The sequence below is a fragment of the Mytilus californianus genome, unplaced genomic scaffold (genome assembly GCF_021869535.1).
Source record: "Mytilus californianus isolate M0D057914Y unplaced genomic scaffold, xbMytCali1.0.p SCAF_8, whole genome shotgun sequence".
NCBI classification, from domain to species: Eukaryota; Metazoa; Mollusca; class Bivalvia; order Mytilida; family Mytilidae; genus Mytilus; species Mytilus californianus.
This window is the reverse complement of record NW_026262734.1, coordinates 11,076,529-11,100,005: the sequence shown is the minus strand read 5'-3', so window position 1 is coordinate 11,100,005 and position 23,477 is coordinate 11,076,529. Positions and strand designations below refer to the sequence as shown.

The 23,477-nt window shown below is 32.0% G+C and overlaps 1 protein-coding gene across 1 annotated transcript in view; it reads left to right on the top strand.

Moving 5' to 3' along the window:
- Positions 1–1,792: 1,792 nt before the first annotated feature.
- Positions 1,793–23,477, top strand: part of LOC127711453 (fibrillin-1-like) — a gene marked incomplete at its 5' end in the record, with an annotated part of 283,783 nt that continues 262,098 nt past the window's right edge. Inside the window, 17 exons of the mRNA XM_052217522.1 lie at positions 1,793–1,841; positions 5,019–5,126; positions 5,639–5,746; positions 6,588–6,695; positions 6,939–7,046; positions 7,620–7,727; positions 8,464–8,571; positions 13,609–13,716; positions 14,240–14,347; positions 14,902–15,009; positions 15,990–16,097; positions 17,139–17,246; positions 19,545–19,652; positions 20,359–20,466; positions 21,747–21,854; positions 22,584–22,691; positions 23,176–23,283. Coding sequence (XP_052073482.1) covers positions 1,793–1,841; positions 5,019–5,126; positions 5,639–5,746; positions 6,588–6,695; positions 6,939–7,046; positions 7,620–7,727; positions 8,464–8,571; positions 13,609–13,716; positions 14,240–14,347; positions 14,902–15,009; positions 15,990–16,097; positions 17,139–17,246; positions 19,545–19,652; positions 20,359–20,466; positions 21,747–21,854; positions 22,584–22,691; positions 23,176–23,283 — 1,777 coding nt within the window. The remainder of the gene's footprint in view (positions 1,842–5,018; positions 5,127–5,638; positions 5,747–6,587; positions 6,696–6,938; positions 7,047–7,619; positions 7,728–8,463; positions 8,572–13,608; positions 13,717–14,239; positions 14,348–14,901; positions 15,010–15,989; positions 16,098–17,138; positions 17,247–19,544; positions 19,653–20,358; positions 20,467–21,746; positions 21,855–22,583; positions 22,692–23,175; positions 23,284–23,477) is intronic.

The following is a 23,477-nucleotide window of genomic DNA, read 5'->3' as shown; positions in this document are numbered from 1 at the left end:
AGTCTCTAGAACAGATCTCCTGGCACCTTTAGAACACTTTAAAAGAAACGGTTGACCTGTAAAACAATGTTCATGTCATGTCAATGAATATCTTAAAGAGTTGTTAATCAAAGGCCAGAAATATCGTATCCCCGGATGTTTACCTGAAATAAGCAACACAACGGATTGTAATAGTGGATGAGAAATTGTTTACCGATTAGCAGTTGGCACACCTTGGCTGATATATTGTCCATACAATATTAAAATCATTCAAAACACTAAACATAATCTATCCCCAGGCATAGATAGAATAAATAAAATTGGGAAATCGGTGTTAATTTAATATCATAACATCGGTACTAGCGCGTTTGGTTTTGTCAAGAATATGGAAGGCTATCTTTTTTTATATTATTTAATAAATAGCTTTCCTTTTTTCCATTTCAAAATATCCACCATAATGTATGTTTAAAGCTAAACGAAATAGATACATGGATTGCAGGGCAATCTATTTTTGATAAAAAAAGCAATAAATTATCATCTTTCGGTTTCGAAATATTAAGGAGATGTTGCATAGTGAGTGGTTAACATCCTTAATCTTAACAATATATACTATTTCATTTTATTTTTAATCATGTATCAACTTATTTCATAATTGGTAGGACTCGAACAAAGTTTCCGTATCTCTCAAACTTGACCTTCATATCGTATGAACTGATATACATTTACTCCTGTGTTGAATTGGCCATAACTTGAAATAATTTGCAACGTGCAAAACATAAAACACTTTATGCAAACTAACATTGCATGTATGTAGTCTGAAGTCGTACATATAAAAATGGATGTAACTCAGATTGATCATGAAGACGAAAACATCTCTGAAATGCACGCAGTAATTTGTTCTGAAAGAAAACTGAAAGAAGATAAGTTACCATCGTTTAAGAAAAATGAAGGGAAGATCGAAAATATAGACGGAATACGTGGTATCAGTCAGTTCTTTGAAAATCCTATTTACGGCAAAGAGGACAATGACAACAATAGTATTGGAGACATGGTCATAGTTCATAGACCTACTAATCAAGCGCACGTTATCAAGTCACTGACGCAAGAAAACAGAAAATTCAGATGTTGTACATTTGTGTTTCTTCTGACCACAATAAGCTTTTTAGTAGTGTCTCTACTTTTGGCGGTATGGATGCTTCGTCAAACAGGTATATATAATTTGTTTTAAACTACTATTTCATAGTAAAGAGATAACTTGGTACACAATATTATTCAATGCAAATAACACTTAATAAATTTCGTGTTTGAAAGAAAGGGATGTATAAATACGTAAAACGTTAGAAATACAAATAAAAAAAACCTTTAATGGATTACACATACCTTGTAAATAACATAATTACCAATTGTTCAAATAAGGAAGTTCTATTTAATATATATGTAGTCAATTGTAAATAATAAAATCCACCTTGTTTGTTAATCTATCTCCATTACATATCCCCCTCCCCCCCCCCCCCCCCCCCCCCCCGCAATAAAAAAAAATTGCTTATCAGGTCAACGATCAGTTTTAATAGTCTTATAAAGGTTAACATTTATAATATCTATTTTCATTTCTGTCACAGATCAGTCAACATACATCTTATAAAGGTTAACATTTATAATATCTACTTTTATTTCTGTCACAGATCAGTCAACAGACATCTTATAAAGGTTAACATTTATAATATCTACTTTCATTTCTGTCACAGATCAGTCGACATACATCTTATTAAGGTTAACATTTATAATATCTACTTTCATTTCTGTCACAGATTAACATCAATATCCGTCATATACACAAGGAAACCAAAGCGAACAACAGGAACGTAAGTAACACGTAATGTGTAAATAAATGAAATGTCATCGATACAACGACACCATTCGTAAATATAAATCAACATGCAGACATCTTATACGTTCAGGTATTTCACAATCAACCTTTTTATGGATATATTCTATTCAAGCGTAAAAATGTCGTTATTTACTTCAAAAGCTAACCAAACCTTTAGACAGACTTATTCACACGGGACATAGTTACTATAATGTTGTTCAGTCATTGAAGATGGCATTATTTTGGAATAAATTTTGGTTCACTCATAGGGTTTTTGCATCTAAAATAAACACATTTATTCTAAAACCAGTTGTTGTCATGATACGGGCTATGTTCTTCTCGTATAATGAACGTATGATGACATGAAACTAAAACCCTAACGGGAGGGATTGTGGTTGATTTGCATATGATGAAGACATAATCCTTTAATCAGTTTAATTGAGGTCTTTAGCTGGCATGTCATTAATTGCTAGTAGTCCTTTTTTAATTTATGTTTTTCTTTTTCAATTTTGTTAGTGTCCTCGGTAACCTATTCGAACGAGGACTCGGAATTCTTCTAAACTATCAGTTGTACTGTTTGTTTGTTAATTTCAATTTGACTAGAGAGGGGATTGAGGTCTTTCAAAACATGTTAAACCCGCATTTTTTAGCCTATCCAAAGTCAGGAACCTTTAGCTTTTGTTAGTCTCGTGTGTTTTTTTTATTTTGGTTCATTTGTATGTTTCCGGAGTTTACTGTGGCGATCATTTTGCTGAATTAGTATTCATTATTGTTGAGGGGACAGCTGTAGTCCGCCTCCGGGTGCAGGATTTTCTCGCTGCGTTGAAAACCCATTGGTATTCTTGGGCTTTTTTCTGCACTTTGGTCGGGTTGCATTCTCTTTGACACATTCCCCGTCTTCATTGTCTATTCTTTAAGTATTGATTGTCTAGACACCAAAATCATCACTGCATCATAGGTAATGATGTACAAGGAATTAAAAGCACTTTTGTTAAATGAACTTCAGAAACCATTTAGGTAAATGTTCCTGAGGGAGCTGGATCCTTAGTTTATTCACAATTTTAATACTTATCGGAGAAACAGTTAAGGATAGGAATTTCCAAATTATGTTAGTACTGAAGAACTATTTACTAAGGTGAGAACATCATCGAAGGCTAGCAATACCTACGGTGTCGACCAAATGCTAGTAAATAACAAATCCTTTGTAAATTTGGAGAGTCAGAAGTGCGTTCCTAGATTAATCTTCCTATTTAACGCAGGGGCCTCGGTGGCCGAGTGGTCTAAGTAGCTACTACTGTAATCACTAGCCAGTCAACACTGAGGTTGTGACTTCGAACCCCGCTCGTGCGGGTGCACTCGAATCCAATCTTAATTGACTAGGATTGTCAGTTTTCCTATCGAAGGTTGCTGGTTTTCTCCGGGCACTCCGGCTTCCTCCACCAGTAAAAACTGGTCGCCACGAAATAGCCCAAAAGCGGTGCTTAAAAGTGGTGTTGAAACACCAAAAATCTAAATCAAATCCTATTTAACGCGGATGCATAAAAATGTGAATGCAAAGGTTATATGAGTGCATGAATACGTGGAAATGACCAAAAGGAACTTAACACGATCAGCAAAATCCATCGAATTTCAACTGCGCATGTAACATTATTTTCTAAATAATTTTGAAATTTATCAAAGGAGAATTCAGGTAAGATATGTCAAACATTTTGAGCTACACACAATAACTTTTTTTTTACGGTGTGTAAAATAAAAGTACAAAGTTTAGTAGACCGATTATACAAAAGACATTATTATAACTTGTAAGCAATGCATGATTAACGTTTTGACCGATTATACAAAAGACATTATTATAACTTGTAAGCAATGCATGATTAACGTTTTTGATTTGAAATTATGATATTAAGGGTGGAAAACGGAAATAGAAGTAATTAGTAACATTCAATTCAGGTATATACATTTCATTTAAATTTTAAGGCATGTTAGAATTATTTAGAGGCAGCAAGGATTTTGGCAAATACAAGTGGTGTTTAGTTGTCTTTAGTATGATATGTAGCCCTAAGATGAGAAGCTGAGTACTCAGGATTCTATATCAGTATATATATTTTCATTTTGGTTTATTGTAGTTGTATAAGGGTTTTGAAACTGCTTATTTATATATGTGCCAAGGCCTTCCTTTCATCAATATTGATATCTCCGAATGAGACCTATCACCGAATGTTTAATTACTATGAGCAACATAACAGATGTCACTAACTAAGGAAACCGCATCTGCTTACCTTTCCGGAGCACCTGAGGTCACCCCATGATTTGTGTGGGGTTCGTGTTGCTGACTCTTTGTTTTTTTAAAGATTTTTTAGACTTGTGATTTGATTTTCGTTTTGATGCCATGGTATTGTCAGTTTCTCTTTGATTTACGAGTTTTGTTCCCTTGGTTTCTTACGCCTCGTTTTTTTTCTCTACAAGATGAATTCAATGATGTTAAACTGTTTTTTTTCTTTCTGAAAACTATGTGTAAAACCGGTAATCCCAAGTCAAATTTAACATCTTTTACATCACTGTGACAACAAATACTAATGCATCACTAAAGTGTCCCGATCAAATTTATTCATTAAGCATTATAAACAGAATTTCAGAAGGTTTTAAGAAGTAGTCTTCCTTTTCGTCAATTACAGGGGTCTAATGATGGTTCTTTACAAATGTTCTTTAGGATACAGCTTCTCTTAATAGTTGATGGAGATCTTATACAAAGAATGGGAATACTTGTAGTTAAATATTCGCTCGATGGAAAATGAACACTATGTATGACATTTGTGTTTGTACTACATATGTAAAACATTATGGAAATAAAAATTAGTGCAAGCACGTAAATGAAAGTTCTACTTGAACATATTCTACAATAATGCAAATATGAATACCAAAAAAAACAAATGAATGAAATGTTATACATATAAAAATAAGGATCTGTGGTATGATTTTCCTTCAGACAAGTATCCAACAGAGTTTAAATGACGTGTAATTAAGAAACTAAAGGTCACAACACGGCCTTAAATAATATCCTGTTAACATGTAAACTATTATTGTGCCACTTGTTTACATCTAAATCTATAAAAATAGTTGACTAATATTGATTGTACGTATATTTTGTGGCAGAATGTTCTTTTTTTTTTAGATACACCATGCAGCAGCAGTCCATGTAAAAACTCTGGATCATGTTTTCATGCTGATGGAACGTTCACCTGCGTGTGTCCGCCTGGATACCTTGGCGATAAATGTACAGGTAAAAATTACACTACAATATGTCCAAAAACTCTACCAGGTTTTTACCTTTTAGGCAAGTTATCCCTGTACCGTCCAGTAATTAAGAATACGAGCAAAGAATGGTCGGCTCGGGGTCGTACAAATGTGTCCGGGTATGTTAATATGTTTAAGTTGCAGATTTAATGGATGCGATATTAACAAAAGCGATCATATATTAATATATTAACTTGATTAAGATGCCAACAAAGTAACATAGGTATTTCATATTTATAGCTTTTCTGATATAATTGTTGTTGGTTCACAGATGCAGTAGTTATGATTTGTGTTGGCCGTTTGTTAAACTTTTCTCTCCACACATTAAATTCGTTGAATGCATGACATACAAAATATGCATAGGCATGATTTATATTAATGATAAATTTATAACAACTAACAATAAACTATCACAGATATGGACATGAAACTAGCAATCATGACAAATAGTTAGAAACATGAGATGGTGTTTGCCAAGATTCATTTTTTGCATTCCAGAAACACTTTGCAACAGCGCACCTTGTTTTCATGGGGGTCATTGCTTTATAACGAACAAGAGTTTAAATTGCAGATGTCAAGAAGGCTATTCAGGAAAATTGTGCGAAGGTAATAAATGATTATTTATGCTTTGATTAGAACTTTTAGAAATAATGAAATAAATGACAAATATTTACCATTTATTTTTTTTTAATTCTTTTTCGTAAAGAAACTTATTTGTTGGTATGTGATTATAAATCAAGATGTCTTGAACAGCAACATATTCTGCCTACGAAAACGAAAGTAGATGAATTGTGGCTAAAATATTCAAAGAACTTGAAATATGAAATTACTATCATTTTCAATTTATCGTGGCCAATTGCTAATTACTAAAAAAAAATCTTGTAACGGTTAAAATTGTATTTCTTGATTTGTCAGTAAACAACCCATTGCAACCGTTGATAAGTAATAAGTATAAATGATAGTGTTTCGAATCTAGGAAAAAGTCAATGCAAACTTAATGTTATATTCAATAAAGTACAAGTTTTACCCTAAATCATTACGGATTCTCCAGCTTTTTTGTGCTACCTTTTTGTTTTCATCGTAGTATTATATGTGCTGCTGTTTGTCTTTTCGCTAGTTTCTTCAATAATGGGATTGTTTTATTTGACATATAGTTTTTGATTCCCCTTTGGTATCTTTGAAATATTTGTTCAACCTAAAATTAATCATATTAACATTCTTTTCGACTATGTTGAGTAATTCAAAGAATAATTTCTTCAGAAAATCCAAAATCATAAACCCTTATCTAGTTCAGTTGTAAAATAGATTTTTAAAGAGTATATCGTAAAATTGATTCTTCAGTGTATTGAAAGTAGTAGAATGTGCAAATAGATGGATTTTTATACATTTCCAATCAAACAAAATTGCGAGATGAATTGTAATTGTAGTTATCATAATCTGTTTCTAGTAACTCCTTGCACCGGGCAACCTTGTCTCAATAAAGGCAGTTGTGATATGAAAGGAAGCATCTTTAACTGTACATGTTCACAAGGATATTCAGGCCGTTTGTGTGAAGGTATGTCTTATTGATACAATCAAATAAAGATGAAAGAACTTCACGAGATAAGCAGAATTGATATTGCTTTTTTCATTTGAAATATTCATAAGAAGGAATTTTGAAAGTCTTTTAAAACAGACAAATTATGTATCAAATTGGATGTAATATAAAAAGCACAACAATTTGATTTACCAAAAATACATATTTCTAATTTTAATTAAAACATGCTAATAATTTGCTTACAATCACTTAATTTATCAGTGACACCATGCAACAGTAATCCATGTGTAAACTCTGCGTCATGTCTCAACTTAAATGGCAGTTACATATGTGTTTGTCCAACAGGATATTCTGGAAAACAGTGTGAAGGTATGATTTTAAAATTTGTTTTCATCATATTATACATGCTAATGTGCAGAATGAAAAACTGTACAAGGAGCAAAATATTTAATTTTACATTGACGTTTTCGATAATCATAGTAGTACTTCAAAAACAAACCGATTTTAGTTTGTAAGACTCATGTAACTGGAATAACGCATACAGTACGCTTGAGACCAATCGTTTGGAAAGTAATGAAAAATTTCCTGCACAAAACAAACTTCCCAAAAGATTCCAATAATCTAGTACGACAGACAAGCGTATCGTCTGCATTACATCCACTTGCGAGTTACGCTTGAAACACATTTGTAGTAAGATACAATCATAAACAAAGTTCTTATTAAATACAAAAAAGTCCAAATCTGTCTACGGTCATTTTTTAATGGTGGTACAAACGAATCCAAGTTTAATTGATCAGACGAATAGTACAGTGCATCTAATTTGGATATTAAAACACATTAACAGAATTCAAAATATTGTGTCATAAATTGTTTAAATTATTTCTTAATTGACCAGCATACATATACCACTTCATCTACTAAGATATCAAAGTTTTTCCATAGTTGATCCATGTGATGGGTTTACATGCAATAATGGAGGGACAAAAACTGTGTCAGGCGCTACCTGTCAATGTTCATGTAGAGATGACTTCTTTGGTTCATCATGTGAAGGTATTTCTTTCCAGTAGCTTGTATTATACATGGGTTCACACTTTTGTATAGACATGATTACTGTATTTTCGTAGTAGGTGACAGTTTTTAAAGGAAGTACCAAAATATAAAAGAATGTTTTACTATATCTAAAATTATAAAAGTTAAATTTGATTAAATGTGACACTTGAATAAGAAGAAAAAAGAAGGGCTGCCGTTTTATACACTGTAGTCATAATATTTACCAAGTGTAAGTACAAAAGCTCATTAAAAATATCAGGCTTTTAATTTAATACACAAGACCAGAGTTATGTCTACTCATAACATTGACACTCCAGTCAAAACTAATTTGACTCTTAGTCGGATAAAAAAAAATCGAAAAGACAAAGCAACCGGTTAATTTTAAGAATGACTATTTTTGGTAACAGGAAGACATAATTTACAATAGTTTATAATGTAGATGTATCTTCAATTATACTATCATCTTAAATATCGAAATGCATTTTAAAATAGTATTAATTATAATAAAACTAAAACAATATATTGTAAAACGTTTTTATATCAGATTTAGTATACTGGCAATACGTCATTACAAAATATTTGTAAACAATTGAATTGTCTGCTAACATTTAAGCTATCTTTGAAAACGATAGTATATTTTAGTTTGTAACCCGGATTTGTTTTCTCTCAATCGATTTATGACTTTTGAACAGCGGTATACTACTGTTGCCTTTATTTATGTTTACCTTTTTTCCAGTAACGCCTTGCAGAAGCCGTCCTTGTGGTCATGGTGGTAGCTGTTCTATATCAGGAGACTCTTTTAGTTGCGATTGCTTACAGGGATATTCGGGCAAATTATGTGAAGGTAACTCTGACGTATTCAAAAAGATTAAACAGAGAGGTTAAGTTTAAACGATAATCGTATGCATATGCTTTACAATTATTAGAAGGGATTTTTAAAATTCAAAATTTTTTCAAACTATTTTATGTTTAACAGCTGATTTATTTTTGAATTTCAAATGTCATAAGATGCCATGCTTACAATTTACATAATACAAAAATGTTTGCCAAATCTGGATAAGACCATACATATCTTAGGTAGAAACAAATTATTTTTTTGTATGATTCCGATGTTTCATTAACCATGAATTTTAAAGATCATATCCGCAACAGTAATATTCCATGTCATCTTAGGAGCAACGTCTTCTGAGCTGATGATGCTTTCGGAGACAGAGGTTCAGCAGCAATGGCATTGACCCAGTTATTGTAAAAAATCATCAACTATTTTATAAACTTCAATTCAAATTTAAGATGTAATGAATAATAAGATGCGCGTTGCGTATTTATAAGACTCATCAGTGGTGCTCAAATCAAAACAGTACAAATATCAAATCAATTTCGAACGTGGAGAACAAATAACCTAGACAACTGCTGAATTATAGGCTTCTGAATTGGGAAATGCACGTACAGATAATGGCGGCATATCAGTTTGAGAAAAGCATTGCCTTTTGAAATGGCAAAACATGACTATTGAAAGGATGTATGACCAAACGTGTTAATAACTGTGTAGTCATAGATAAGTCCATTTATGATCGTGGTTAGAGAGACATACGTGTTTTGAATGATTTGAATGTGTTTTATAAACAGTACATATGAAACAGATATCAATGTATTTAATTGTTATACATTTATATGATAAATTGTCTGGTACATTCGTTTGATATATGGAATTTGTAATAATATTTGTTAAACATTGTCACAGTTAATATTTGAAAACATAGAAATTAATATGTGTTAAAAGCATAACTAAGAATGTTTTTAGCAGCACTTAATTTCATTTCAATTATAAAATAAAATCGATGTCAAGATATAATTTGGTGAAATTCATTTCATCTTTGGTAATTGTAGACATGTATTTGATATAACGGCTGATGTATGTTTTCTGTAATGAATAAGTCTGATCATTGTGGCTATCCACTTTTCTTGTGGAAAGACTTATTGAATTTGTTCTGATTATTAGGTCTTTCCACTTTTCTGTGGAAAGACCTTTTGTATTTGTTCTTATTATTAGGACTTTTCACTTTTCTGTGGAAAGACCTATTGTATTTGTTCTGATCATTATTATTTTTTTCATCCGCCAAATTTAGAAATTTTTGTTTCGCAATATGTCGCTTAGATATTTCTAATATTGTATCGTACAGTTTATGCGCTTTTAAATTTTACCCTGCTAAGCCGAACCAGTTCCTTTGTAAGAGTTATCTCCCTATTCACTGTTTATCATGTGTTTGCATCTCCTTCGTAACAAAAAAAGATATCGACAGAATTCTTTTCACAAATTGTTTGTTACATCATCAGGAATGTTTGGCTAATATAGAACAAAGCGATCCAGTGAGATCTTATAGGAGTTATCTGCCTTTATCAAATACATTTTTTGTTATGTTTTTGTAACACATGAACCGTAAGCCGTATAAAACAATTTGACCAAAATGTTAGTCGCGACATAATATAAGTTGAAAGTCTTTGTCGAAAAGGTACGCGTCCTTGTTTTAGGGGTTCCATGCCACTGAAACGGTAAAATGAACAAAATGAACTAATTATAGCTTTAAAATTTGCAGTTAGCATGATGTATACATGCATCTTATTGTGATTTATCAACCAAGGTCCACCATCCTCCACTCCTACCAACCCCCCCCCCCCTTTTTCTTTGTTTCTTTCTTTTTGGAGGAATCCCATTTCGCCTTGAAATCCAGTCCTGTACATTTTACTGTAAAAATGCAATCTTTCTTATAAACAAACTTCTTAAATAGAAATTCATTCCTGCAAAAATCTGCTCCAATTCATGTGTTTTCTGAAATTAATCGATGAACGATTTGTTAAAATACTAAAATAACAGCATTATGTTTGTGTGAATGCATTGAACGACAATAGTTAACCTGTAAAATAGAAAATGAATCAAGTAAAAAAAGTTCCCGTTAGTTGCGGTCCGCTTGATTGCGAAATAAAATTCAATGACGTAGAAATTGATCCTAAATTCGTAAATATTGCTGAATTCTTACATTCAAATTTCTAAACATGCATTAAAATACAATTATGTGCTCCCGTAAACATGTATACGTAAGATGCATGCATGATCCGTCGTCAATGACCTGTAAATCATAAAACCAATATTGATCGTGTTTCTCCGATCATTACACATGTGCTCTGTTCAACGGTCTCCCCTGAAAAGAAATTAATATTCTCCAGACATTTAAATTTGAGCGTCATGTGACTTCAAAACACCCTCGCGCGCGCTGACCTAAAATTAGAATGAAACATTCTATATCCAAATATAGAAAGTGAAACTTCCAAGACAAAATGTTACTCAGTTTTTTCCTACATGTTCAAACAAAATGCACACACAACACGTAAAAAAAACCATGAAGTACGAGTTCCAATAGAAAATAAAGTAAATTAAAAAAAAAGAAGATGTAAGGACTTTTATTCAATAGGATATCCCGAAAATGTCCGTTTGGGGGTGCAGGATGTATAAGTACGCAGCCACGTCGTTGGTCAGAATATCGACTTTAAGTCCTAGGCCTCGCTAAGAGAGAGATAATGCCATGCAGACTTTCAATCAATCAATCAATCAATCAAACAATCAATCAATAAATCAATCAATCAACCAACCAACCAACCAACTAATCAATAAATCTGTTTAATACGGGGCCCAAGATCGCATTTGTTTCTTTTTCGCTCGTTCCAAGAGACCCTATCCCATGTGTTTAATTAATATGTCAGTCAACCAACCAACCAACTAACCAACCAACCAACCAATCAACCAATCAATCAGTCAGTCAATAAAAAAAATCAACTATTCATGTTTCGGAGGGGAAAAACCGTTTAAGAATTGTTTTTAAAACAAATGATTTATATTTATTATTTTTTTCTTCCGCCAAATTTTGATCTCGCGTAAAATTTTTGTTTCGCAATATGTCGCTAAGATATTTCTTATATAGTATCAAACAGTTTATGCGCTTTTTATTTTCGCACATTCTAAGCCGAACAATTTTCTTTGTAAGAGTAATCTCCCTATTCACTGTTAATCAAGTGTGTGCATCTCCTTCGAAAACAAGATATCGACAAAATTCTTTTTCTAAATTGTTTGTTACATCCTCAGGAATGTTTGGCTAATTTGGATCAAAGCGATTCGATGAAATTTTATAGGAGTTATCTACCTTTACAAAATAAATTTGTCGGTATGTTTTTTTAACTCATAAACCGTTAACCGTATAACCATGGAATCTTTTTATTTGAGGTCCATTGGTCCTAACTTAGAAAATGAGGTCAAGGTCAAAGGTCAAGGTCAAGTTCTCAATTTTGACTTTTCCTTGTTTTTGCATTTTCTCCAACACTTTTAAAGATATATATGAAAGAACAAGTGCAAAATGTTTGCTTTATTGTAATGAAGATATGTTACATTTGGTTTGAAACAATCTAATGGCATCTTATAGGAGTTAGTGCTCCTGATATGTCTAATTATAAGGTTGATTGATTATTACTTCAACTTGGTTCATTATAAAGCCATATGACCTTTTACAAAAGGTTGGGTGACATATGACCTTGATAAATGACAACCGGAAGTATCCATTTTTGCACTTTCTTCATGGAAAAGTACTCGGAATCCATATTTTTTGTAATCTTAATACATTAACTTATCACTAAAGACTAGAAATGACTTTCGATAACCGGAAGTGACAAATTATCTTCTGGTTTACAGGCAAAAGTATATAGAAACTATATTTTTAGAATCAGTGTGGAAGAAACTATCATATGAGACCGGAAGTGACATTTACTTCACAGGAAGTAGCTAATTATCTCCCTTACTTCACTCAGAAGTATATAGAAACCACTTATGTATCGCATCAGTATGAAGAAACTGATAAGATGCCAATTTTAACTTTGAGTAAACAAGAACTAGCTTCTTTTCAATAAATTTGAAAATTGCTGTGGAAAGACCTTCAATTGTTCTCTGAAAAATTGGTTTTTTATTATTATTTTATTTTTTGTCTTCCGCCAAATTTGTTTCTTGCGTGTTAATATTGTTTCGCAACATGTCGCTTAGATATTTGGTATATGCTATCGAACAGTTTATGCGCTTTTAAAGTTGACCCTGCTAAGCCGAACAATTTTCTTTGTAAGAGTTATCTCCCTGAACACTGTTTTTCTTTTTTTTGTACATCTCCTTCGCAGCCGTAAAAGATTACGACAAATTTATTTTTTCCAAATTGCTCGATATATCCTCAGGATGTTTAGAATAATTTTGACCGAAGCGGTATAGAGATTCCATATGAGAGTTATTTCCCCTTATGCATTTGATATAAGTGATATGCATTTGTTATTGGTAAACCATAGGTGATTGAGGTCCTTGGTCCAAAAAAAAAAATTAAAAAAATTAGGTCAAGGTCAAAGGTTAAGGTCATATTCTAAATTTTGATTTTGGGTTATTTTCACTTCTTTTCAAAAACTGCATAAGATATCGACGACATATTTTTACTAAATTGTTAGTTGCGACATGTCGTTACACAAATGTTTGGTTGAAAGGGTACATAGACACCAAATAGGAGTTTCCTCCCCTCTTATATTTAAAATCACGCGTATGGTGATATAACTCATTAACTATATATGATTAAGACCTAGGGTCTTTTGATTTGAGGTCCTTGGTTTATGACCTTAAAATTGAGCTCAAGGTCATAGGTAAATTTGACGTGCTAGATTTTGACCTTTGCTTTTATCTCATTTGTATACATGATGAATTTAATATTTTCACATCAAAATAGATCTTTACAGGTGGAAAGACCTTTAATTGTTCTCTGAACAATTGGTTTTTAATTTATTAACATATTCTTGTTGACTGTTTTGTCAGTGACACCATGCAGCAGTAGTCCATGTGAAAATTCTGGATATTGCGTAAATGCAAATGGAAGCTATGTTTGTGATTGTCCAATAGGCTATTCTGGGAAACTTTGTGAAGGTACAATATTCTCAAAGAATACTAACATTTTGTTTTAAAAGTTAACGTGTGTCTTTCATATATTGAGTGACAGACTACGAATCCTCAATTTCATCATGTATTGTTATTGGTAACCTGGTTCCTCATTGACTACGCCTTCATGCCTTTATGTTCTTTGTAACCATTATAAAACTCTTCATTACAATGTTATGAGAAAGAAAAACAAGCTTATAGTGTCAATTATCAAATCTTCACACCTATAGAATCCAATTTTTCGTCATATAAACGTGTTATATCGGAATAGATAAAACAATAAGTATTACTAGTATGCATTGAACATGTTGGGAGGCCTCTTTCACAGCAATATTGATCTTAGTTGGTGGTATTGAATGGGATATTGGAAAAAATCAAAAATAAATACGACCCAACATTTTAGTGTACATGAAGAAGTCTATTCGTTCTGTGAAGGTTTTTCGTTTTTTTTTTGGCAAATTTTATGGGAGAGTTGTTTTCTTGTCTATATATATATGTATATTGTTCACAGTTGATCCGTGTGGTGGTTTTTCATGTTATAATGGAGGAACAAAAATTATATTAGGACGAACGTGTGACTGTACATGTAGAAGTGGCTTCTCTGGATCATCATGTGAAGGTACTTTTTTCTTGTCGATAATTCATAATACTTATGACGGCATTTCGCAGTATGAAATCATTTTTAAAAGGTGCACAATAATATTCAATATTACATCATTAACAACTTTATCTAGCCGATTGACATTGAAATAACCAATGGGATTAAATATATTATAACAAATGAATATAATCTTTGCACAGCTGAAATACTCACATTGTACTAAGATAAGAATAAAATATGTAGATATAGATATTTTTATATTAATTGAGTTCTGTATGACAACATCTTATATTTAGCCTAAAAGTCAGAATCATTTGGATTTGAATACCGTTAAGACTGCAATATGCCAGGAGACAAAGTGATGATATTAAGATGTCTATACAAGAAACGAAAGAAATATGAAGTGGAATGATATCATTGTAACAGAAACATATTGAATTTACATGGCTGATTCAATATTTTGCAATACTGACAGAAAGTTTATAAATATGATAAATATTTCAACTGACTGCAACATTTTGGCAAATCGTACGGTAGGATCAGGTTTGTTTTTTATTCAAATTTACTTCCAGTAACACCCTGCAGCAGCCAGCCTTGTTTGCACAGTGGCAGCTGTTCTATATTTGGGAGCAGCTACAGTTGTGACTGTTTAACGGGATACTCAGGGGAATTATGTGAAGGTATTGATAAGTGGTTAACATATAATAATGCATTCGGTACTAGCAAGTTTTTTCATTCGCTATAATTTAACGTCAAATCTACACAATTGACATGTCTTGGGACGCCATTTTGAAATGATGGCATTCACCAATGTTTGATAAATATAATATAATCAAAAATAAAAATAAAGTTCCTCAAAAATGTTATTTCGTCCAGTTCTTAATCGTACAAGTAAGTAAATCACCTTCGGTTTTAACATTTTTTTATTTGTATGACGTCATCTTTTGTAATATGTTTATGCATTAAAATACTTCATGAATTTTCGCGGAATCTATTTTTATCTTCAATTTATTAATTTTTTCAAGCTTTAATGTGCAATTTCTTTTTGTTTAATGCATTAAAATAAGAATAACAATACTGCAACTGAAGATATGCCACTACGCTTGGCCAGTAAAACTGCATTTGCGACCGTCAAATCGCTAATTGACGGAGGCAACTCTTCAACTACAGTACGGTAATTCTTAAGTAAAGATACAAATAGAGACAGAGCTATTATAAGTTAACAGGGTGTCACTAACTTCTAATTGCTTTACATTAATAAAATGATTTTGTATTTTGATAAATGAAAATATTTTTACTTGAAACTTCGATTAAAATTTTAGATGTAATGAATATAAAGATGCTCAATCTGTATACAGTTAAAATGTTGTATGGCTTTGTAAAAACTAAAAAAAAGAGAGAAAAAAAAAAAAAAAAAAATAAAAACCAAAGCGTATGTACTGTAAACTCACACTCAGAGGGAGAGAGAGATTATGCATTTTCGAATTTTAAAGATTTCAGTGTATATATCAATAAGTTAACTAACCAAATGTTTTAGTATTTAATTAAAAAGTTTTTAACTTCAAATGCTTTTTTTCTCAAAGCATAAAAATTAAATTAAAAAAATAAAATATTCCTATAATGCAGTGATTGTTTTTTTTTACATTGTCCATTGAACCAGTCACTCCTTGTAGCAGCCATCCTTGTGAACATAACGGAACATGTTTTAGTGCAAATGGAAGTTATGTATGCTCTTGCCCTGCAGGATATTCTGGCAAAACGTGTGAAGGTACATTATGGAAATTTAGTTGGCATTTATAGTACTTGCTATTCAGCAATCATATAAAAGATATGAAAGTAATTTTAAACGTGTTTTCAATACCCTTTTATTATAGTCACGAAGTCGGTAAGACCAAAATGGTTCAAACACATGCCTAATGAGTCTTTGCAACAGATGATTTACAATGTAGCACGATGAAGTCATTATAGAAACAAAACGTACATGTAAGTCCGGAAATTTAAAAACAAATACTTTGATATTTTCAAATGTTTAAATTTAAGCTGTTCTTAAAAGGATTTTGTTATTCTCTTCGAATTTATATTTTTCAATATTTCGGGAACAGGGTTTTTTTACTTTTGTCGGTGCTGGATCGTTGATGTGAAGACATAAACTTAGTAAAGGCAGAAGACTTGAAAATATATTGCGCATAGTACAGAAAAAAGATTAATCGTATGCTTAGTACGAATTAGGCAATAAACTTGAGTTGATATATTCATATTCAAAAGAATAAAACACATGAATGACATGGTTTCGTCATCGGGTACTCTCTATATTAAAACTCTTAAAAGCTGAATTTTATCATTGAGAACAAAACGTAAAAGGGCATAAACATATCTACGAAGTATCTACGGTACATTTTCTCTGAAGGCGTTGCAATCTCAATTTTTAATAACGTAATAAAGAGAACTAGAAATATGCAGACAAAGGGCAGAGGTTTGATTAGAGCAATTATTTTGCCTCTGAAATAATGAAAAATAGCGAAAGTCTGATGCCTTTCAGAATCTAGTATTTGTTATTGGCAATAGTAAGGATGAATAAATCTCGACACTCTAATATAGAAACACTATTGGTGATATTTCTTCGAATTACGTTTACATGTCGAAATTGATATATGTGACCTAACATCGCAATTCTATGCATATTATTGATCAAATCCATACATTAAGAGACAATTTGCAATCATAAACATAATTGAAAAATTGTATACATTTTTGTTTCTACTTTTTTTTCAGATATTTAAAATCTCATTCTTATATTTTGCAATTGCAGTAACACCTTGTAGCAGAAAGCCTTGTTTTAATAATGGCAAATGTTTTATAATGGGAGACGCATTTAATTGCAGCTGTCTAGACGGGTTTTCCGGCAAATTGTGCGAAGGTAAATTGTGTATTGTAATAGAAGATATTTTCTTCATTTATATACATATATGATCGAGAGAATATAATTTATTTTTTATCTCTAGCTCTCTTTCCTTGTCTTATTTTAAAAGTAACATTTTCAAAAACACATATGCTTTGATTTGCTAAACAGGTGAAAATAAGTGCTAGTGACTAAGTTTTTTAAAAATGTTAAAGGTAAAATCATATTTACCTTGAGTATTTTTAAAGATAGATTTTTTTCCCTTCAAATTTTAGGTAAGGTATCAAATGAATAAATCCCCAGAGAATAATCAACCAACGATTATATGGGCTTAAATGTCTAGATAGCAGGAAAAATAATGTTTATGTATATATCATTAATTTGAACCAATGTGAATGTGTTTGCTTTAACCACATAATAGAAGTAATGTCTTATTTCATGGCACTCAGATTTTGGTGGGATTTGTTCTTTAGTTTTCTATGTTGTGTTTTGTGTACTGTTGTTTGTCTATTTGTTTGTTTGTCTGTTTGTCTTTTTCTATTTTAGCCATGGCGTTGTCAGTTTATTTTCGACTTTGAGTTTGAATGTCCCTTTGGTATTTTTCGGCTCACTTTTTTCAAATATACGTATGATTCTGAACCGCGATGGTCACGCTGATGTACGATGGTTTGACGCTGAAGTGCGTTTTTTATCACGCTGAGGTGTAATGGTGGCATTGTGACGCTTACTTGTTGATTGATTCGCCGAAGTGCGATGTTGGTAACGCTGAAGTGCGATGGTCTATACAAACTACATTTTCAATGCTTTTCATGTCAATGTAGAAGTCAATTTGTATGTTAGAAGCAGTTTTTTTTAGTTTTTAAGTGTTTTTAAGTTAATAGGCGGGTAAACCTTTAATACTACAAGAAACGGAGAGAATTGGTGGATAGGGGAAAGTTTACCTTCTGTTGTGTGTTTTTTTATTTTTAAATCTACAAAAGGTTCCTTTTTCGTACGATGGAGCGTTGTATTCTCTAAATTCATACGGGTCCGCAGACAGACTCTCCGTATTATGATATTACGGTTAACGAGGAACCCATGAGAGGAACAAAGTAATGATAAAATGTTAACGCAGAATTGTGTCCACATGCAGAAAATCAAAGAGGACGATCTTTCATTTAGTATGCAACTGAAATTAAGGACAGACATAGACAATAATGAATGTATTTTTTTTACTAACATTTAAACAAATCTGCTTCTCATAATAAATGCAGATCTGTAGATATTAAACTAGCCATCACGGTCAAACAGACCATCGCACATCAGCGACCGGACCAACGCACTTCGGCGTAGACCATCGCACTTCAGCGTGACCATCGCACTTCAGCGTCCCATTGCACCTCTGAGTCCTACATGTATAAGTAAAAATAATCAAATACCAAATGTACGCAAATTTTTTCAGCAACAGCACTAATAATACAAGCATCACAGCATTTGTAGTAAACAGCCATAAATGATTTGATAAAAAAGGCAAGATCCGTATCATAAAATGAGAGATCATATGATAACTTGATAAATAAATGAAAATAACTTTTCGTAGCTTTGCTTTGTTCAAAGTGCCTTTTTTTTATTCCCTTTCGGCAGGAACGTTTAACAACAAAAATGTGGAGGCCAATGATATAAACACAAGAATACTGGAAGTGCTATATGACCAAAAGGGACCTAGAAAATATCCAAATACCTTTTAGGTCAACTTTAGCGGAGGGAGTTATAGTTGTTTTTTTTTGACAAAATCATAATTTCAAAGGAGAATCTAAGAAAAGTAAACATTTAAAAGAAAACAAAACAAATATAAGAAAACAAAGTCTAACAACAGGTGATATTATATAGTGTGTCTTTCTATGTTGTAATGTTACACTACTATTTCAGGTTAGGGTGAAGGTTGGCGCCTGTAAAAACGTTTAAACCTCTGCATTTGTTTGCACCTGTCCTAAGTAAGGAATCTATTTCAGTGGTTGTCGTTTGTTGATGTGGTTCTTAAGTGTTTCTCGTTTCTCGTTTTTTATACAAATTAGACTGTTGGTTTTCCTGTTTGAATTGTTTTACACTGGTCATGTTGGGGCCTTTTATATCTTGCTGTTCGGTGTGAGCCAAGGCTCCGTGTTGAAGGCTGTACTTTGACCTATAATTGTTTACTTTTTACACATTGTGTCTTGGATGGAGAGTTGTCTCATTGTCACTCATACCACATCTTCTTATTTCTATTATTAGAATAATATAAAAACGAAGAACCGTTCCAAAATTATCTGATTTTGTTTTATGGAAATTTGTTTTCAGTAACATCTTGTAGCAGTCAACCTTGTCTTCATGGTGGTAGTTGTTCAATATCAGAAAACAGCTTCAGTTGTAATTGTTTAGATGGATACTATGGCAAACTGTGTGAAGGTATCTGTGTAACTGAATAATTTTAAAAATAGAAAAAAAAAGACGGTGACTATGATATATTATTTTTGTATACTCTTCCAAATAGTGCAAATGTATTATTAACAGAATACATGAACTAAAATAGAAGATAACGACCAGAAGACATGTTCGCAATTGGTTTTACTGATAATTGTTAAAACAATAGTGGCTTTAATTATAAGCAACACTGGAGAGTGTACAGTATACAGATCACAATGAATAATCAACGATTTGAAAAGGAATATTCAATATTAATCTACACAATGAGTGATTGATTGATTGCTTAACATCCAGTGGGAAATATTAAATGTATGTTCAGATAAGAATGAATGAACAATAAATCAAACGAAAACAAAACAATTAGGAATACATATGATGTAAAAACTGAATTTTGTTGTTACGAATTTAGTACCGATGTCCTCTTCTGATAAATGGATTAAGATGAACAATGAAGACAACAAAAAACTGGGCGAGTCGCATATAAACTACAAAAGAAGCCATACCATATTGGTCAACGTCCCTTGCTATCATGTCGTCATGAACATGCATGAAATATTTGCCAATGGACGTTAAGCAATTAACAATCAATCAATCCTGCTCTCATGCATCACCCGCTATGCGAATCCACTGTTTCATAAAAGCGGATACCTTTTAAATTAAAATACTTATTATTTCAACTTTGTTTTAGGTAAACCATGCAGCAGTAGTCCTTGTGTTAATTCTGGATCATGTTTCAATGTTGATGGTGGCCATATTTGTGTTTGTCTAATAGGATATGCTGGAAAACTGTGTGAAGGTATTATCAACAGAACGTTAAGTACAAATAACACATAATACAATAACTTACAAAATTACAAATTCAGCTAAGTTTCAGGGTAAGAAACTTTACATAACCGATGACGTATAGTCAATAAAAGTAAACTATCAACCCAATATTGCATAATAGCTTATAACTTTATACTACTTATTAAGGTATTTTATAGGAGAACACAACATAGGTCACATGTTTAGCAGGATCTGCAAACACTGTAAGTGTATCAGAGATCACATTCGGTTTTTGGTGAGGCTCGTGTAGCTCAGTCTTTAGTTTTTTTAATGTTGTGTTTTGTAGATTGTCGTATCTTTTTTGTCGTTTTTTTACATTTTTTTTGCAATGGCGTTGTCAATAAGTCTTCGACGTATGAGTTTCAAGTTCCCTTAGATATCATCTACCTATCATTTTTTTTTAATGTTATACATCAATCATACTGATGATATAGTTTTTTGTAAAATGATCAACAAATGTATTTCATGCAATAACTTTCGTGCCTTTAAATTTAGATCCTGATCAAACCGAAAAATCCAAACAATTGTATTGCCTACTTCTCCGCTACTCAGGCGTCATATAAACCAATTGCCTCGTAATGAGAGTAATATATCCGAGTAGAATTACATAACTTCTAGTAGATTGTTTTCCTGTCAACTGGCACATTGATTTAGGGTAGCTGTAGCTTTCCTACGTTCACATCAAGGTATAACAAATTAAACAAAAACCAAGGGAATCAGATGACTAATAAAAGAAAGAGACCAGGTGCGTGAACATGGTAAGTGTCTCCTGCTTTGCATGCATCACTCACATGCGAAATCGTGTTCTGTCAATATGTCACAATCGGGGATAAGATCCAATCGGTAAACTAACAGATCAGACTACTGTAATAGTATCTTAAGAATAAGACCGCGATATCAAGTCGCTATTGCGTTGAGATACTGACGCATCGAATTGGTAAACCAATTTATGATGGTTACCGTTTAACTTATATAGTGTCGATTTCAGTTGTTCTTTCTCATAATTGTGTTCAATCAGTTCAATAATTAATGAAAAGAGCAATCATGCACGAACGTAATATTGTAGCTGATATGTTTAAACGTCATGCGTTGGGCCGGAGTGTATGTTTCTGCTGAGAAATGTCCGGTTAAGCATGTAAAACAACGCATGGCTTATATTTATATCACGTTACTGAATATGCATTTAATTTGCCACAAGACATAAAATAATCATCCTCATCTGTGTTATTTAAATTAAAATCAATTTCACAGTTGACCCATGTGATGGTTTTTCTTGTGATAATGGAGGAACAAAATCTGTATCGGGGACAACCTGCCAGTGCACATGTAGAAGTGGATTTTCTGGATCATCATGTGAAGGTATTTCTTTTTGTAATTAGGTTGCCCGTTGGTTCATGATCTGTTTTAGTTTTATTTTAAAGTATTAATCATATCAACAACAGTGTTATTCTTGTTGTATAATATTCTGTAAAAAAGTTATCAAATCGCTAAAAAGAATAACATTAATTTCAGGCGTTGGACGATGTATGTAGTAGAATCAAATAAAGCTTGTCACATAAAGGGGTTACAAGGTTTTATGAATTTTGAAATTGTATATATTTAGATCTATATAAGCTTAGGGAAATTAAGTATAACATGTGTGTTATTGTTATTAATCAAATAACTTTTTAGATCTAAAAAAGCTAAAACAACGTTTCCTACTGAAAGGAAATTTAAATACGATGTATAAAACGTTAGAAAATGCACATGTTTTTTTTTTATCGTATATAAATTTAATTTTGCTGTAATTGTTAAGCCTATAATGTTAACTCACAACTGTACAATTGTATTATTTTTCTGTATACCTTTGTATCCGTAAGGGTTTTTATCAGAATAAAGCATATATTTTAATTTCAGAAGTATATCCTATTCTATAGTATTACGTAAACTAAAATAAACATATCAAAACGGAATAAGGATTGAAAAAATATTTGATTGCTTATAATAGTAAATACTGAAATCATATAAACATGCCATGAAGATTCCATTTGACATTAAAATGTAAGAAACAAGGGGAGAGGTTGATTTGATTTTTTATATTATCTGCAGTAACGCCATGTAGTAACCAGCCTTGTTTTCACGATGGTAGTTGTTCTATATCAGGACACAGCTACAGTTGTAATTGTTCAAAGGGATATTCGGGCAAACTATGCGAGGGTAAGTTAATTATCATTTTTTTTAGAAGACCTGGTATTATTTGAAAACACGGTTTCATTTCTGAGAAGCGATTTTTTTCAGCTATTGGCGCTATTTTTTTATGAAGGAAGTTCATATTAAAAAGAAAATATCAAATCGCCCATAACAGGTTCAATATACGTTATTCCGGTAGGTATGACACGCAAATGAAGTATATGAGGATTTTTAAAAAGCCGTTTTAAAGCAATTGAACAATGCACAAATATTTCAAAGAATGCATGGTATTTTCCTGAGCCGGTTGTATTGTCAACAGGAAGACTGCATCAATATCAATCAAAAAAATAATGAATATTATGTTCATTCTTATTCCCAAACCTATGTACAAATCCTTATAAGTTATGTTTTATTTAAATGTTAAATTGTAATCATCAATAGAATAGATCTATAGTTAACGTGAAAATTACTACGTGCTACAATTAGATTGGTTTTTTTTCTCTTGCTCCAGTGACACCATGCAGCAATAGTCCTTGTGTCAATTCTGTTTCATGTCTTAATGTTAATGGCAGCTATCTGTGTGTTTGTCCTAAAGGACACTCTGGAAAATTATGTGAAGGTACAAATTACTTATCATTATCGTCACTTAATTTATAGAAATAGCATACATTATATCTATTCAAAGTTTTTTTTATATAAGTTATGTAATCTTAGATAATCGAAAGTTCTCTGTAAATACAATGATTCAATTCTGGTCACTGTTAGCATTAACACAGATATTCCAAAAGGTGTGCATTGTAAGTAAAGGAGTAA